Source organism: Antrostomus carolinensis, unplaced genomic scaffold, assembly GCF_000700745.2.
Source record: "Antrostomus carolinensis isolate BGI_N321 unplaced genomic scaffold, ASM70074v2 scaffold7543, whole genome shotgun sequence".
NCBI lineage: Eukaryota > Metazoa > Chordata > Aves > Caprimulgiformes > Caprimulgidae > Antrostomus > Antrostomus carolinensis.
In genome coordinates this window covers 58,010-75,599 of record NW_010303077.1, presented here as the reverse complement: position 1 = coordinate 75,599, position 17,590 = coordinate 58,010, and the positions used below count along the sequence as shown (strand labels likewise).

The 17,590-nt window shown below is 35.6% G+C and overlaps 1 protein-coding gene across 1 annotated transcript in view; it reads right to left on the bottom strand.

Annotated features, from left to right (window-relative positions):
- Nucleotides 1-14,028: 14,028 nt before the first annotated feature.
- FSTL5 (follistatin like 5) overlaps nucleotides 14,029-17,590 on the bottom strand; it is a gene marked incomplete at its 5' end in the record, with an annotated part of 59,828 nt that continues 56,266 nt past the window's right edge. Inside the window, one exon of the mRNA XM_010163970.2 lies at nucleotides 14,029-15,244. Coding sequence (XP_010162272.2) covers nucleotides 14,542-15,244 — 703 coding nt within the window. The remainder of the gene's footprint in view (nucleotides 15,245-17,590) is intronic.

Genomic DNA, 17,590 nt, shown 5'->3' with positions numbered 1-17,590 from the left:
GTCATGGCAAAATCCATACTTACTATCCTACAGGTAGGGAAAACATGGCAATAATGGTCAGGTGAAGCTCATGGAAGGAGCAAATTGCTTTAGTAGATTATGCAGTCACAGAATTTGACTGTTTGGTCATTACAGTTTGGAAAGAGGCAAATTATTGAACAGGGCCTAGGACACAATGAAAAATGGAAGGTTCTGAAAAAGCGATTAAAATTGTGAGGTCAAAGAGATAGGTAAAAGTATATTACAGCAGTTAAAGCACTTTGTAGGTGGAAAAAGATTAAATATTGGCAAAAAAAACCCCCAAAACTGAAACTAAACAAAAACCTACTCACATTTGCTAACGGTTCCAAAAATTACTACAAATTGAATGCTAAATTTTTGTGCCTTAAGCGTACTGAGATTAATTTTCCCTGAATATGTGGATCACTGTACAAGAGACTTAGATGATTTGCTTTCAAAATTTTCAAGATCCTAATCCACCAGATGCACCTTGGGGTGCTCACAAGTGTTGAAGTAAATGTCCAGCCATACAAAAAGTGCAAGTTACAATTTCACCACGAGATGACTGTGTTGTTTATTAGAGTGTACCTTCTTCAAGACTTATTGTGGAAACAGCTTCTCCAGAGATAAATTTGTTTCTTACTATATATTACTCATCTCTGTGTTCATGGTTAAACAGAAATAATGCACATCTGTAACAAAAAACAAACAAAAAAAAACAAACAAAAAAGACTGATCTTACTATGATAAAGTAGGAATTTCTATATAGACTGCATATGACTTTGGGAGCTAGGATGCTGCTGAATGCATTTCATGTTTGATATGTCCAATCAAAAAGCAAATTATATTAGAAAATCACATGCTGATCACACACAGCATTTTATGAAAGTTCACAGTACAAAAAAAGTCTTTTAATTCTACATAAAGACCTAAAAGAATTATTGTAGCATCTGATACATGGAATAACACATGTATCTTCTTACATATTATGAACTACCACTCTTAGGACCTGCTTTTCTATGGAGATAACATATTTCAGGCAAAATGGATTGGTGAAGGCTAGGAAAAATAATGGAAAAAAAAATATTTCAAGAAACACTTGCAATTTACAATTTCAATTGTACATGCATCAATCATTCAGAAAAACTCTCTTGTGAAGTTTGTAGAGTAATGTAAAAAGCTCACTTGCAGGGAAGCCTTCATTGTATTTATTCTTCATTGAAATTCATTTCAATGATTGCACTTACTAAACTTCAATTAATCTAAAAGCACAAAAGGGTGCCACATGTAAAGACAGAGAGAAGGTATTCCAGTATTCAGTTCCTTCAGCAAAACTGTCCAGAGAACGGAGAAGATGCTAAGACAGAGTCTACCCAGACTTAGACCGACAGCATTGTTGCTGATCTGGCTGCAGCTGATTACCTTATATTACCTCACAGAAGAAAAATTAGATTTTATTCTTTAAGACTTAATAACTCCAAAACATTTTAACAAAGTGTATTTCAGTAAAGTCTATAAACTGTAATCCTAGAAAGACCAGTTAAAGTATAGCCTAGCTGTAGAAGCAGCTAAGCTATATTGTGTTTGGACTTTAAAGTTCTCCCATCCTGTCAGGTCCAGGTTCTGCTTTTGCACAAATTTACCTCAGCTTTGATAGCAATGAAGAGCTTTTAATGTTTCACTCATGACATAGTACAATCTGGGTCAAGACATTAGTAATTCCTTCACTGAGCTTCATCGCTGAATCCGGCAGAACTCTTGGATAAAGGTTTGTATAGAAAAGACATGGACGGTACAATGACTGGAGTAACAGAAACAGTATGAATTTTAAACATCATAAAATGTATGTGTGGTGCTCAAAAACTCAATAGCAGTTCAGGACTTAGCACGAAGCTAAAAAGGCAGAGGAATACTAGATGAACATAGGCTACCTCCAAGTCAATGACGCAGAGATAGCTGTAGAAAAGGTAAGCAGTGTACTAAAATATAGTATTTTTTTGTATTCTCACCAGATATACAAAGATACCAATGCCCTTGTAGGAGGTACTAGTGAAATCTCATGTCAAAAACTCAATTTATTTTTTATCTTTATGTTCAATATGGAAAAGTTCAAAATTACTAGAAAAATAAGAAAGTTTGTCTTACTAAAGAGCATTAATTTTTAGTTTTTGAAACACACTAACCTTTTTCCCATTAAAAGCTCAACCAAGTGATTCACTGGATAAGTGTCACCTGCATCTGTAGCCATGACACCTTCAAGGGTCAAAACCCCACACCAGTCCTTAAAGCAGTGTGTCAGGGAGCAGCAGGAGCCAGCTGCTCTCTGGGGGACAACAAGACAATATCACAGGGTGAATGACAGGCTGCAATATCAACAGCAAACACTTCAGTCCCAAAATTCCCAAACCAGAAGAGAGGAACCAGCAATAATAAGAAAGGTCAGGCAGCTGTTCATAGATTGCTAGGCAAGCCTGCTATGACAAGGCAAGTCCAAGGTTGAGCCAGGAAGCCAAGCTGGAAAGACCAGGATCAGCAAAAAAATGAGACAGCAGAGCTCATGCCGAGGATGTGAGCTTAAGTGCTGTTCCCAGGCTGAGGGAAGGCCCTCTAAAGGGACTTCTCACAGCTGTTTCTCATTACTTGGCTGATTTCATAGCAGTCTGACCCAAGGTTATGCAGCTGTGTCATAGCAGGTATGGCCCTGAGCACAAGCAGCCCTTGGGGGCAGAGGGAAGAGGTTGCAGAGCCTGTTGGTGCCCTCAAGGCCCTGATATGCTGTAGCAGTCCAGAAAACACTATGTCACAACCCTCATGTCTTTTTCATGTTTCCTCTACTTCAAATGCTAGCCTTAGCCTCTACAATGCAAGATCCAGAATTTCCCTCTGTTTGCAGCTGGAAGGATGCATTATAGGAATTTGGGTACCAAAAACATCAATAGACTCAGAGCTGCAGTATTATTGCCTGAGACAAGACCTACAGTCACTCTGCTACACAACTAGATTGTAAAATGTTGCACAGTGTCACCTTCCTTTGAAATGCAGGAGGATCTATGCCCTTACCCAGCTCATGCTGTGGCAGTCTACTGAAGACCCACACCTCTGCCCTCAACTCACTCAAGTGACATCCAGTCAGCAGCCTGTCCTCTGCAAGAAGATCCCAGGACTTTTGCATCTGAGTGGAAGGAGTGTTGTTAACTCTCCAGCTGGATGACTGAGTCTCAGGTCTTTCTGGGAAGATGGGCCTCGTCCCAGGGGCCTCATCCCAGGGACCTCCTATGCACCTGACAACCTCTAAAGCAACTGTGCTACACTTAGAGTAGCAAGCCAGTTTTAGCAGAATGAGTAAACAGTTGTGACACTACTTACACAGGGGTCTATAGTCTCCCATTGTGAGTCTAAACTCTCATTTAAGAATATAGATTTAATAAAACAAAGGAATGCTAACAGAGAGCACATTGCCACTATTGTGACTGAGGCTTCCAGTAAGCCGAGTTTTGTCCTTGTCATACTCATTTTTCAACTGGAGTCTGACAGTACAAGTGCAACAAACTGAAGAAGGCCCTTTTTTTCCTGCTTGCAGGGCCTTGCTTGCCCGTTTTTCACAATACTTTGTGCAGCAGAGAAGCAATTCTTAGCAACTCTGGCATTTGCTAATAATCTGCAAGAGTAGGGAAATCAAGTGGCTGCTATTCCAGTGAAATAGTGCAGAGCTCTCACAGCTTTTTCGTATGTCACTTATTTCTATTGCTTAAAAAAGGGAAAACAAAGTGGACTAGTTTCCTGCTATGTGGTTATTTCTCCCAGTAATTTTTTATTCAGTGTTCTAAACCTTATGGGTCAGAAATGGTCAGGATTTGCTTGACCTGCCTTGAGATCAACAGGAGAAAACATTTGCTTAGTTTGTGCTCATAGTAGCAACATATGGACTGTATTGGCTAGAATTTATACACATTTACTTTGAAAAAAAGTTCATTTGTGATTGGGTTGGTGAGGCACAAGAGATTTTGGTACTTAAAACACATAATGTTTTCTCACAAAATTTCCATTCACATGTTGTGACTTTTAGAAAATTGAGCTCGTTCTACAAGCAAACTGGTTCTCAGGTACAAATAATAATACAAATATTAATAGCAATGAGACTTATAATTTATAAAAAGAAAAAAAGATTGCCTTGAACAACAAAAGAAGAGGTGACTGGCAATACGGCACTATCTGATCACTAGAGCTGTTGAATTTCAACCATGCAGTTCACTTGTATAAACTAGTAATTGGAAAAATACTTCAGAATTTCTGAAGCTTAGAATAAAAAGAGGAAAACAATTTTCTATTTTCCTCCTTTCTGTGTCTATGTGTCAGGAAAAAGTAAGATTCTTGAAGGATGGTTTGGAATTACATTGATATCAAATGATAAAAGAGAGAATGTGAATACATACCTCAACTCCTCAAAAGACTGTCATTGAAATGGAAGTATATTTGGGGAAGCAACAGGGAAATTTAATTCTGTAGTTTTATATATTACTAAATTATCTTCTGTCTGTGAGGTGTGTAAATCATGATCAGTCTCAGTCAATTAAAATCTACAGTCAAGTAACTGAACCTCTAAATAAAATCGATCTTAAAAATAAAAAATTATAGATCCAATGTGAAAACTCCTTCTGGATGATAAAGCAATAGGAGTATTATGGTATTAACAAAATCCTTAAAGAAAAGTCACATTTGTTGAACTGAGGATATTCAATCCTTGGCACATGTAAAATGTTAGGAAACCAAAAGCATACTCTATGGAACGCTAGGTAGGGTATTAGATAACCCAATGTATGTGTGTGTTGATCAAATAAACCCTTCATTTTTTAGGTAAAGCTCATCAGCTATTTAGGTTTTCTTGAAGAAGGGCTTCATTTATGTAAAAACTTTTATGGTTTTTTTCAGTGTTACGGCAAGTAGTTAATAAACTGTTTATCCCCTCCTAGGAGACCTTGCTTCTACCCTTAGACCATCACAGCTTTAACATGTCTTATGCAAAATTACTTATATCAGTAAACAGAATGAGGGCAAGCATGAAAAATAGGGACACACAACCATTTCTTCTGTCAGCATGTAGCCAAGATGATAAAAGTAGCAACATTTCTGTTACAGAACAATAGGATATGGGTGCCAAAACCAGTGTTAATGATAAAAGTGATAATGAAAAATACAATAATAATAATGAAAAAGTAAAGCAATTGTAAAGACTTTTAGCTCCCCTGAGAAAACTTCCTCAGCCCGAGACAACAGTGCACTGGCATTGATTGTAATTCTGTTAGACCCTGTGTTTTGGAGGGTTGTGTGTGATGTTTGGTTTGAAATCTGGAACCGATGTCTTCACCACTTACTGAGCCCAAAAACACTGAAGTTCCCTGTGCTGAACTGAAGGTAATATTCCACCTGCTTGTTCTTAACCATAGTCAAACTGCACTGAACATCCATTACTCTTTCTTCCTATAACTGTCGGCATCCCCAGCATGTGAGATAGCAGGAGGTAAACATGGGATGAAAGTATTGTAGTGCTTGTTGCTTTTGTTTCCTGCTACGCAGAATTTGACTGATGTGGTGATGCCTCTCTCTCATGGCTTTCCTCCTTAGTACACACAAAGCACTGCTGCTAGGGAATTTAAAAGACTAGCTCTAGAAGATACCCATTTTCCTCCAGAGTAAACAAAGAGATGCAAAAAATGAGGCCAATACCTCCATTTAGTGAACTAAATGAAAGATGTCTTCTTTGGGTTTTAAAAAAAAGACAATCAGAAGTAGGAAAATGTCCCTCATCACAAGACTGAGTTTAGGCAAGGTAAACACAGCTTAACAAAGCAAGCAAAGTAAAAGCAGTATTTAGTGGAAAATTAATAGGATTTGAGAGAAAACGGTAAGTCATTTCAGCCAAAATTGCTTTGTGCATCAGATATGACCAGAATGGTCATGCTAATCTAGTGGGAGAGGTTCATTTGCTACCATAGCAGTGCTGAATGTTGTATTGAAGCTTACAGGGAAAAAAGAGGACAAGATCGCAGAAATGCCACTCCAGCAGTCCACTTAACTGGAAAGACAAAGGAGCCAGAAGCCACCAAACAGTGGAAGGGAGGATATGGAGGTCTGATAGTCCAGCTTGAATGTTATATATTTCTGCTCTCAAAGTATAGGAAGAAACTTTCTATTTGGAAAGAGTTTACAAGTGTATCTTGTTAATCTTTACAGTAATCAAAGGGGAAATGGCTATTTATTCACAATTTTAATTAAGACACTTCAAAACTAATTTTGTAGTAGCTTGGAGATCTAGCTCCTCTTTCCTTCTTATTTACATAATTATTTTTTCTTACGCAATCCTCAATATAAATATGCTGTGGCTTCTACTTCCTCACAGTGTATGGCTGCATCATTATCAATGATTTAACATAGGTCTACTGAGATGAAGAAAAAAAAAAAAAAAAAGCAGCTTATTATTCTTTTGGTTTTTTTTTTTTATAATTATGTTTACAGTTCACATTATCTCTTAAAGAAAGTGTTCACAATAAAATTTGTACTACACACCTTGCACAGGAAGCTGGGGGAAGAAAAATCATTTTTTTAAACTTGTGACATAATTTCACATAAATAAAATAATATCTTTCATTATTATAATACGATGAAAACTGTAATAAATATTTTTTCATGAGTGGAAACATGTAGAGGACCAGTTAGGGGAAGGAAATCTTCTTGTGGAAGATTCTAGGGAGTTGCTGGGGGATGGTGAATTGTGGTTTGTTATTTGTTGGGGTTTTTTTCTTGAAACACATAAATGGAAAGCACTGAAAAATATTGTAAGGCAAATACATTATTTTTGGCCACAGGTTTAATCCAGATTTAATTAAAAGGAAAGCATACATCTAAGATTTAATTACTAGAGAAAAAAAATATAAAAAGACGTATTGCAAAATGAGACTATTGCCTATTCTTTTGGAAAGATAAAGGACACACCACTTCAGGAAGATTAAAAATAAGAACATTAACATCATGACTAATAACAAGAAGCTATTTTTTCATCTTTAGATTAAAATAGGAACAATTTTAATATTCATAAGCTAGAAGAAGCAATTTTTCATGCATTACTACTAAATAGAAAAAGGTAATTTCAGTATCTTTAAATCTTTAACCAGTAACTGGATTTGTCATACTTTGTGAAAAATAGCTCACTGAAGACAGTTTAAAATAATTTTTAAAGTACTGGAACATCAAACAGGGCATTTACAGATATGAGACATTCAGGTGAAATATTTTTAATTCCTGGTTATGAATTTTTATAAAACTGGTGTCAATAGATTTTTGTTCTGAACACATAGTCTTGTTAGTACCTTCTCTGAAGACTTATTTCCACACTATTATTAAAAAAAACAACCAAACAAAAAAACCCAAAACTGAAAAAAACAAACCATCACAAAAAATCTGAATCAGTATGGAAGTTGATTTCAGTTACCCGTGTCAATGTAAACATCTCTGCCTTGCAGGTATAAGACACCAGTTTAACTCTTAGATTACAGACCCATCATAATCTCTTCCTTCCCCAATATAAGAATGAAATTGCTCACCACATTGTCTTTGTTGCTTTATTGTCTTCTGCATAATGTGATGCTCATGGATTATGAAAGAACTCCTAATACCAACATAACTAAGATTTTGCCCCTTTCATCCAAATTTCATTCTTATAAGGATCTCATGAAGTACTGTTAAGTGCTGATTTTTTTTTTTTTCATTCCAGTATTATATAAAATGCAGTGTTAGTGGGTGAGTATCAGAGTCCAATACTCTCTAACTATGCTCTTTTAATTATTACACATAAGGAGGGCTTTAAGTTTAATATAAAATTAGCTTATTTAATTATTTTTGCATGGGATTTTGATTTAGTAGAGCAATATAGCAGTATACTGAAATCACAACACAAACACAACATAGCTATTGTAGTACGCAGTTGAATCACCGTTCAAATATGATTCCCATTATCAGTCTCTATGCTCAGCATGTCCAGTCACTGGGAAGGAATCCGAGGGTTGAAGCCATGTCAAGCCCATTGCTTTCTTCAAAGTCCATTTTATTGGCTTACTAGTTTTTAAACTTAATGTTTGGTTGAGCCACATATGCACTTTCTCCCCCACGCTGCTCTGGCTAGCTCAGAAAGACATTACTCTCCACTAATTATTTCAGGGAAAGCTGTTTGTATAACCTGATGACTCACTGGTCTAGCTGTATATCTAAAACAAAGCTTACTCTCCAGTTCCCCTAAAAGTGCAGCTTCCTTGACAATAATTGGTGGTCATTCTTTACATTCTTCCCTGAGCTCATTATTTTTCCCTTCTCTGAGCATCCCTCCATTGTGGGGGAGGGGTGGGTTAGTCACAGCGAAACATTGTCAATGTGGTACAAATGCACAGGTTCTTGACTGCTGGACTCCATCTCACATCTCTTTAATTAGTAGACATCCATGTTCTGAATGACTTTTTCCCTCTCTCTCATCTAATATGTTCTGTCTTGTCTTTTTCTGAATTTGGCTGAAATCAGGAATTTTGAGATGCAGAGTTAAGCCTATGCTTTTCCTCATCTTGACAACTGTATTCACAGAAAATTTAATTCATAGTTATGGGTTATTACAGCTGAGTAATATTTAAATACATAGGTTTTTTTCTTCCTCTAAATATATTCTACATCCTTGTTGCTAACCTCAAAACAAAAGCTATCAGTAAGTTTCTCTAGGACCTGCTTAAAATGAAAACCAAAATGCGAAATACAAACTGATGAGAGGTGAACAGGACTTTCCCCATATTGAAGTGTTTCCTTTGGAGACATGAGCACTTCTATCTCAAATTGATTATGAAGTTAATAAATCTTTTATTCTACTACTGAATCATATTATGAATGTACCTATTAGGTGTCAATGAAATGCTCAGAACAGTTTTCCTTGAACATTTGTAAGCAATGATACGCTTTAGTGGCTATGTTCACATTTGGACATATGCTGTCTCAGAGCATCAAGAAATCTTAACTACAATGATGTTCTCAAGCATCCCTTTCCTCTGCTACAGGCATTCTTCAGATATTTAGAAAGGAGCACTTACCTTACCTCAGTCAGAAACTTAAACAACTGAAACATATTAAAATTGTTATTGTTTCTATTCGCGAGTCATAATCATAGAATCACAAGATAATTCAGGTTTGAAGGGACCTTGGCAGTCCAACATCATGCTCAAAGCCAGTTCAGCTAAAGGTCAGATGGGCATAATCCAGCCAGGTGTTGAAAATCTCCAAGGACAGAGACTGCACAACCTCTCTCAGCAACCCACTCCCCTGCTTGGCTGTCTTCACAGCTTTTCCAAATATCCAGTCTGAAACTCTTGATTCAATTTTTGCTTCTATGTCTTGTTCTCCTGCTACTTAAGTCTGTGAAGAACCTAGCTCCATCTTCTTTATAACCTCCTCACAGATACTAGCAGGTTGCTATTAGGCCTCCCTGAAGATGTCTTCTCCCCAGGCTGAAAAAGCCCTTTTACCTTAGACTCTCCTCACAGGCTGCCAACAAAAAACAGAAACTGGGGTTCTAGCTCCTCCTGTCATTCAAATTAATGCTTTCAGTCAGGCCGCCTGTATTTGAAAAAGCTGAACTTCAACTGTAACATCTACGAAAATAACCATGGGGATAAGTATTTGTCTAACTTCATTAAAAAAAAAAAAAAAAGATGAGAAGTTGTGACAATTGTTTACACATACAGTCTGGAAAATATCAAAGAAGCAGCAGAATTTTTGAAGGCAAAGAATTATATCACAACAAATGACATAGTCATAAATTTATGCTGGAAAACACAGAACTTTTAGTATAAGCTCTGGAGGATTTTATAAATAAATGTGGAAAATAAATTTGTGATAGCAGTTCTATAAAGTCTGATTATTTTGTGAATATGTTTTAAAGGAAACAAAATTATTCTTTGTATACTCATCCCTGTTTTAAGAATTTTTCTGGTTATTTGTGCAAGTAAGGGAGATTTTTGTGTTGGTGGGCTTTTTCATTTTCTCTTCATCCATAAGAATCTTTACCCTGGGTTTATTTCCTTCAGTGAAGCTCTGAAATTGGACACAAACTGGCAGAAACAGGGTACTGTCAGGTCACATTGCTATTGATTGATATGTGGTGCTTGAGTACATAGAACTAATTTAGAGTCAGAAGTACCTTAGGGTTAAATATTGCTGCTAAGTGCTTATTGTTAGGAGTCTTCTATATTAATGGAAAACTTTGGGTACCTCGGAATTAGAGCTTGGAGAGGCAGAGGATTAAAAAGATGGTCTAGAGGTAGCTAATGGAACTGACACAGGGTGTAGGACCCTGCTATGACTTCAGTTTGCTACTCAGAACAGCTAGAAAGTGCCTCCTGACATTTTGGATCTGAGTTCAGATAGCTGAAAATAGCCATCTACAGTCTTTGAAGGCATGCCCTTTATTTTACTTTAAAATGTAGATGCAGGAAGAGTGGGTGAAGGCTTCCTCCTTTTTCAACCCTAGCCAGTGGTGAGAGCACTTGTCCAGGATACAACATATTTATAAGATTCACTAGGCATGTTCCTGTAGCAACTAATTGATTCATTTTTTTCCAGAAGCTCTTGAAATGCATCACAGGTATTCACTTCAAAATACCAGGAAAGGGGGGGGGAAATGAGTACATGACTGGTAATAATGGGGTTTTTTGTTGTTGTTTTGGTTTGGTTTTTTGTTTTGCCCTCTTTTTTTTTTTTTTAAGAATTATTTGACACATACAATTAATTTATAAAATATCCTGCAAAGTATCCTGTTACTGGTCTTAAAAACAAATGTCCGAACTAAGCTGCTGATGCTCTTTCAGTTGAAATAAAACTGGGTATTTTGTGGTAAGTAGGACAAATGATGTAATAACTATGTTATTTTCTTAATACAATGTTCATAATTTGCAACTCTGCTATTCTGTAATCCATATTTGGGAGTACTTCATTCCTAAATAAATGCAGACACTATCTCGGTGTAACAAAACAGATGCTCAATAACACAAAGAAATGGCATATTCAAGCTCAGAAGATTCTGTTAATTGAAAGTTGAAACTGCTGATGAAGAATCACTATTTAAAATCTAAATTATATTATCATAGTCTTAAATGTTCAGATGTCCTTTAACCTGTATTTAACAGACAGCCTTACTTAAGCAGGAGGTTCACTAAAACTCAAAATAACACTTTTAACCTCATTGATATAACTTAAAAAATATCTAGAGTTCTTTTAAATTTGTTTCATCATTTTTTCCATTAAAGTTTTTTTGTTTGGTTGTTTTTTTTTTTTACTTTGGCACCATTTTTTCTTTCCTTTGGTGACTTAAAACAGGCTGAGAGCCCCTTCTCTATGTTTCATGATATTTTATTTTTTTTTAATTACCTTAGCAAAAGCAGCTCTATCATCAAAATCCTTGGTGAACAGCACTTCATCTTGTCCTCACATGCACTTCTCAAATTCATTAGCATACAGGAACATAGTGGAAACTTTCAGCAGCTGTAACAGAACTTGGCTGTAACAGAACTTGGCATGCATTTGGTTTCTTCCATTACACTTCCATTATCTTCCACTACTTTTCTCTAATGTATTTCCATAAGAGAAATAATAAATCTTGAAAGTTTGTAACAGCTTGTGAAATAAAATGAGTGTTTGCCACAAATTAAGAGAAGGCATTTGTTGCCTCTGCTTCCAACAGCATTTAGGAAAGCCGGCATTCGAAACCAACTGCTGTTACATCAGGGTTTGTATTAAGGGAAACTTGAAACACTGAAGACAGTGTTTGATTCTTCATTTATTCAATGGGATCAAGCAACTCCTGGACACCAGAAACGTGTTTCAGTTCCACAACAACTGGAAAGAAACAAACCATGGTCTTTGAGCTATTACAATGGACTAGCTAAACAAAATACAAGAAATTGGCAATAGTCCTTTATCAAACTGCTTTAGCTAGAGTCAGAGATACTCTCAGAGTGGGACCAGGGAAACTGGTTTCAAACAAGAATCTTAAACTGATCAGGACAGTTTCTATACTATATAAATTACTGTGATATTACTGACATAGCCAAATCTGTTAAGTATATTAGTAGAGATTTTGGTGTCCTGTTTCATACAACAAGCAACATAGTTTATTCAAGTTTTAAAGCTTCTTCAATTGTCAAATGTTGCTAATACAAAAGAATAAGATGCTGCTAAAACTGACAACTGACTTGGACTTTGATAGAGATTGTAAGGGATCATGCATAACACAAGGCAGCTTACATTGTCAAGGGAATCTCACTATTGTCATGTGATTCAATTCTTATCTTGAACGTTAATGGTCAGGCAAGGAGACGGCAAGGTGAGTGTAGAATCCACCTACACTGGGCAGACTGGATAAGGAGTTGTTTAGTTGGATTGCATGCTTCTTGGTTTGGGCTTCTATGTTTGTACAGCTTCTAGATGAGAGGTTTTTGGCTGCAGAGGCTAGGCATGGGAATAAATATCTGTCTATACTCTAATTCCTCTGTGCCTAATTGATTAATAGATTAGCTTTTCTTTGTAGCAGTCAAAGGAAACTTCCAGTTAAGTCTTCTAAAAAGTTTTCTTTCTGCACTGTATATTATTTTATATAGATATATAAAAATATATCTATATAAAATAATAGGCAGATAAACTTCCTTCTACCTTTGTTTAACAAATAAAATCTATGTTATATATAACTTCAGTGTGGCTACATTGGAGCATTTACCAAAGTCAGGACTGTTTAAAATTTATGGGGTTTATTCTTCTTTTGTCAAGCTTTTTCTACATACAGAACATTCACGTGGTGTAAATTACAGAAGAAAAATGCATGAAAACATGAGACAGACTACTGCAAATGAGTAACAGACAGTTTACATGATTCTTGTTTGTTTACAACAGAGAAAAGTTGTTAAAAAGGAAAACAGATTCAGTAGCTAGAAATGTAATCAGATTCTTATCTTAGTTAAATCTACCTAGCAGGAGGTTTGCTCAGGCTAAAGAGAGATCTACTGTACCACACAGGGCAGGATGCTAAACGCACACAAGACTACAGTGCTAGAAAATTCTGGATTTCTAAGCAATTTTACACAATCTAAATTACAGTAAAATTTTGTTTAAAAAAAGATATTTTTTTCTGATTGCCTTCAGTAAGTGGAGGCCAGTTTAAGAGCTTATAAGCATTCTTTAGCAAAACATAATAAAAATACTCCTAAACTTTTAAGTCATTGGTCTAAATCTGGATAGCTGTTTACTGCTAGCTTTCTGATCCTACTGACTTATTCTGCTTCTAGGAATCTTATTTTTCCCATGTACATGTTTAACCATTGTTAATATTAGAATTCTAAGTAAACAAACTATAAAAAAATACAAAGTTTTTGTTGTTTGTTTTTTATATTAATCCAATTGGATGCACAGAATAGAAAACCTGCTGAGCTAACCAAATGGTTTAACAAATATGGATCAATGGTATAATGCATAAGCAAAAATGTTATCTACTGGTTGTAGTCTTCAGTTCTTTGCATTTTCAGTTTCTTAAAATGCATTTTGTTTGTTTTTAAATAACAGTTTCCTTAACGATATATGTCAAGTTTTGTGATGCCAGGTTTTTAGAATGTGGTTTACTCTGAAAGGATAAGCACAATATTTATCCTCAGTAGAACAGAAACTCCTTGCTGATGAAACCCTGTGATAGCTGAAAAACCTAACATCTATTTTTTTCTAAAAAAGGGTTAAGCTTCTGCAAGCAGTTCGCTCGACTAAGAATCACCATAAAAATAAACTCCTCAAATTGCAACAATGCAAATATAATTCCTCTTTTTTTTCCCTCCATGTATGTTCCACAGCTTGAGACTAGAAATTTGGAAAAGTCATTGGAAAAGTTTCTTTCCAATGACAATCCTGTAGCCACAGTGGGAATAAATTATACAATTTCCATGCTTTACCTTTCATGTGAGACTTTCGCTTCAAGGCACAAAAAGATTAAACTGTGGGCTGGACAGAACAGGACATAACATTTCAATTTAAAGAGTCAGAGTTTGTACAACAGCTCTTATTTTTTGTCTGAAGGAAATCAAACCAAAATCTGAATCATATTTATGTCTTCCATTTAGAAATCCAAAGTATCACATTAAACTCCCTGAATTTAGTATTTTGCTTTTTGTTTCTTTTTTCCCTACTTCTTTTAAAATAATGTATGATATTTATCATCAATTTCAATATTTAGCAATTTCAGTCAACCAACACAATCTCAGCTGATAATTAATAAGGAGTACCATCATCAAATAGCGGTTATTTTAGTAACTTTTATGTGGAAGTTGATTCAAATTGTGTTCAAGTCAAAAGAAATAAGGATGTCTAACAATTCAAAGGCCTAACAATTTTAAATTAAAATTCTGTAAATCTGAAGAATGGTGTAATTTAAATGCAATGTACTGTAAAACTATTAATTCGGTAAATATCTAACACAGATCCTTATGCTTCTCCAACCCAAATTACTGTGTTGCCTCTCTCAACTTCAGTGATTTCACAATTTAACTTATTGAGCCGTCCATCCAGGATAAACAGAGAATCCTTGGAAGGGGTCATGAGATACTGACCAAAAAGGCCGCTGTCTTTTATAAGACGGTTCTTACTGTTCCAAGGCCATTCGCCTGCCCTGACAGGCTCCTTCAGACTCTTCACCATCTTAACCTTGCCAGAGGAAAGCTCCACGAAGAGAACATCAGTTTGTGTGCTGGAGCTACAGTAGACGTTGTATTGATGAGCTTCAGTGAATGATGGCTGAAAAGCTACATCAGATATGTGCAAATTAGTGTGAATGTCAAATGCATATTGTATTTCTCCTCTTGTTGTTATGGACTGGATCCTCATGAGACCTTTTGCATCATCAATGCTGACAAGGTAGTGTCCATCTGGAGAGATGTGAGGTGTGCCTGTTACGTTGCCATTGTATCCAATCACAGAATCAGTAACACTATCCACTATAAGCTGCGGTAGGACAGCCCCAGTGGTATCAGGCTTACAGCAGACAAAAAAATATCCTCCAAGATGTGTATAAGCCAGAGACTGAGGAATGCAATTATAATCCTTTAAACTAATTGTCTTGATGTACGACATAGTTTCTAGATCAATTTTCTGGAGCACAGGCTCATCCTTATGAAGAACAAATCCAAACCTGGGAGGAAAAGCACAAAATCAAACAAAGTCAAAGCTATTGTATGCATCATGTACAAACGGGGAAAGCCATTATAAGCAAAGTAGCTGAGTTAATATGTGCAACAGTGTATTGCTATATATCTCAGCTTCACGTGTTTCAGATATTAAGTAGTTTATAATATTTAATTTTTAGTGTTTTTGCAATTGTAATTTAGAGTGCCTCAAATAAAATTTCTAAAACCCATTTATCTGATTAATGGAAAAAGTATTTTCTTCCTCATGACATAGGGGAAAAGGTAAGCATTACTCTTAGCATATCTATTCAGCTATAACTTTTACAAAAGCTAGGAAGGAGAAAAGTATTAAATATGAATAGATAGTACATCCCACATATTTTAATTCACTTCATATAGTTCTTTGACTTTCTTGGGAACAGAACATAACCCAGCACTCATTGTTATTCAGAAAATTATCTGAATCTTCCTCATTTTAATTCAGTAGAAATGAGTATCATAAAAGGATTTAGGTTTATGCCTCCCAACAATCCAAGCCCCATATTTCTTACAATTTAAATGACCCTTTATGCTTCCCCACACATCAAGGAATTTTTGCTGAACAGGAATATGGTTAAATTTAAAATCCTAGAGCTGAATGTTTATAACATTTTAAATATAAACTACATGAGTATTTTCTAATGTTAATGTGTAAGTTCTGACTGCACAATCATTCAACTGTACATAAGCAAAAAACACTTATCTAAATATTATGGAGTCATGTGAAAATATATTAGTTTTGCTTATAATCTAAGCAGTTTTCACAGCACTTTTCCTGAACAGCTGTTTTCTTTTGGCACATTTCTTAACATTTTCCTCTGAATTCCGATCCTAAGAATGAAGCTGTGTGCTGATGTAAAATCTAAAAATATCTTTCACATCCTGTTGATATAAAGCACTACGACAGCCAGAATGTTCCAATAACTGAGTTGACAATAGTACAAAATTTTCACAGTATGCTTTGCAACTTCAACATGTTTGCTAATCAGTCAATCACCAAAGTAATAGACAAAAATGTTTCACGACACTGTTTAGTCAGTTACTCTAACATAAGACAGGGTGAAATATACTTGCACTTCCTACTGAATTGATATAGGAACATTTTTAATTTTAGCCCCAGCTTCCAAAAAACATTTCATACTGCTTCAGTATCATAGGATCACAAAACTATAGAATGATTTCAATTTGAAAGGATCTCTGGATTTAATTTGGTCCAACCCAAAGAAGGTCCAGTGTGAATCAGACTGCCTGCAATTACGAGTCAAGCTGATTATGAGATCATTTTTGTTTTTAATTATCCAGCCACTTATAAATATATATAATCTGGATTAAATTGCCTTGGTTAGAAAATGGGTGAGTGAGCTTTTATGAAAGCTACATCAGGATAACTTGACAAGACAACTTACTGCTACTTTTCTATCCACAATGTCTGTTTCTCAACCATAGAGCAAGATTAGGATCATCAGGCAGAATTAGATTTTTAGCTGTTTTGGCCATCTAACATTATCCTTTTCTTAATCTTTTGGAGCAGGCATTAAGTGGTTGATTCCTGATTCTGCTATTATATAGTAAGCATTTTTTGTTCATGACAAACTTGTACTGCATTATGTACGAACCATCCTATATCATAAGAGGCTAACTAGCAAGCAACATTCTCACATTTCAAATGTTTATGGTATACGTCAGCGTTAAATAACCAATGCTACACACACGAACAGTAGTTAGAAAAGGACAACAGAATTAGCTTATCGATTTCCTTTTACATAACAGCCTCCAATGTAAAGCAACAATTAGAGAACTGTTTAAAAGTGTTCACAACATTTTGGACACATATCTGCTACTTAACATTTACTCCTGCAAAACAATAGCCAAAATCCCAATGCATCTTAAAAGGACTTTTTTCCAGAGCAGAACTGATTGAGGGCTAGACATTGGCATCACTGTTGGATTAATTATTATTATCAAATGCAAAATAAAACAAACCCTAGATTGCTAAATTGAGCACTAAAAAAAAATCAGAAAATGTAAAAGCAGGAAAAGCAAATACAGCAAGTTATGTTAAGAGTTAATATTATACACAATACCAACTCAGCCCAACTTCTTGACCCGTTAAGTTTATTGTGTATAATCAGTCTTCAGCCCTATTTCTAATACAATTAGGTTAATGTAATTACTTGCAGACCTCTCTATCTTCATCCCTGCCCTCCTCGTGTTACTTCTTTGGAATCCATTGGCCACATCTAAAGGAGCAGAGGTTGTAATGTTGGGGAAAGTTTATGCGATGTAGATTGGTGGCTGGGTGGAGGATAATC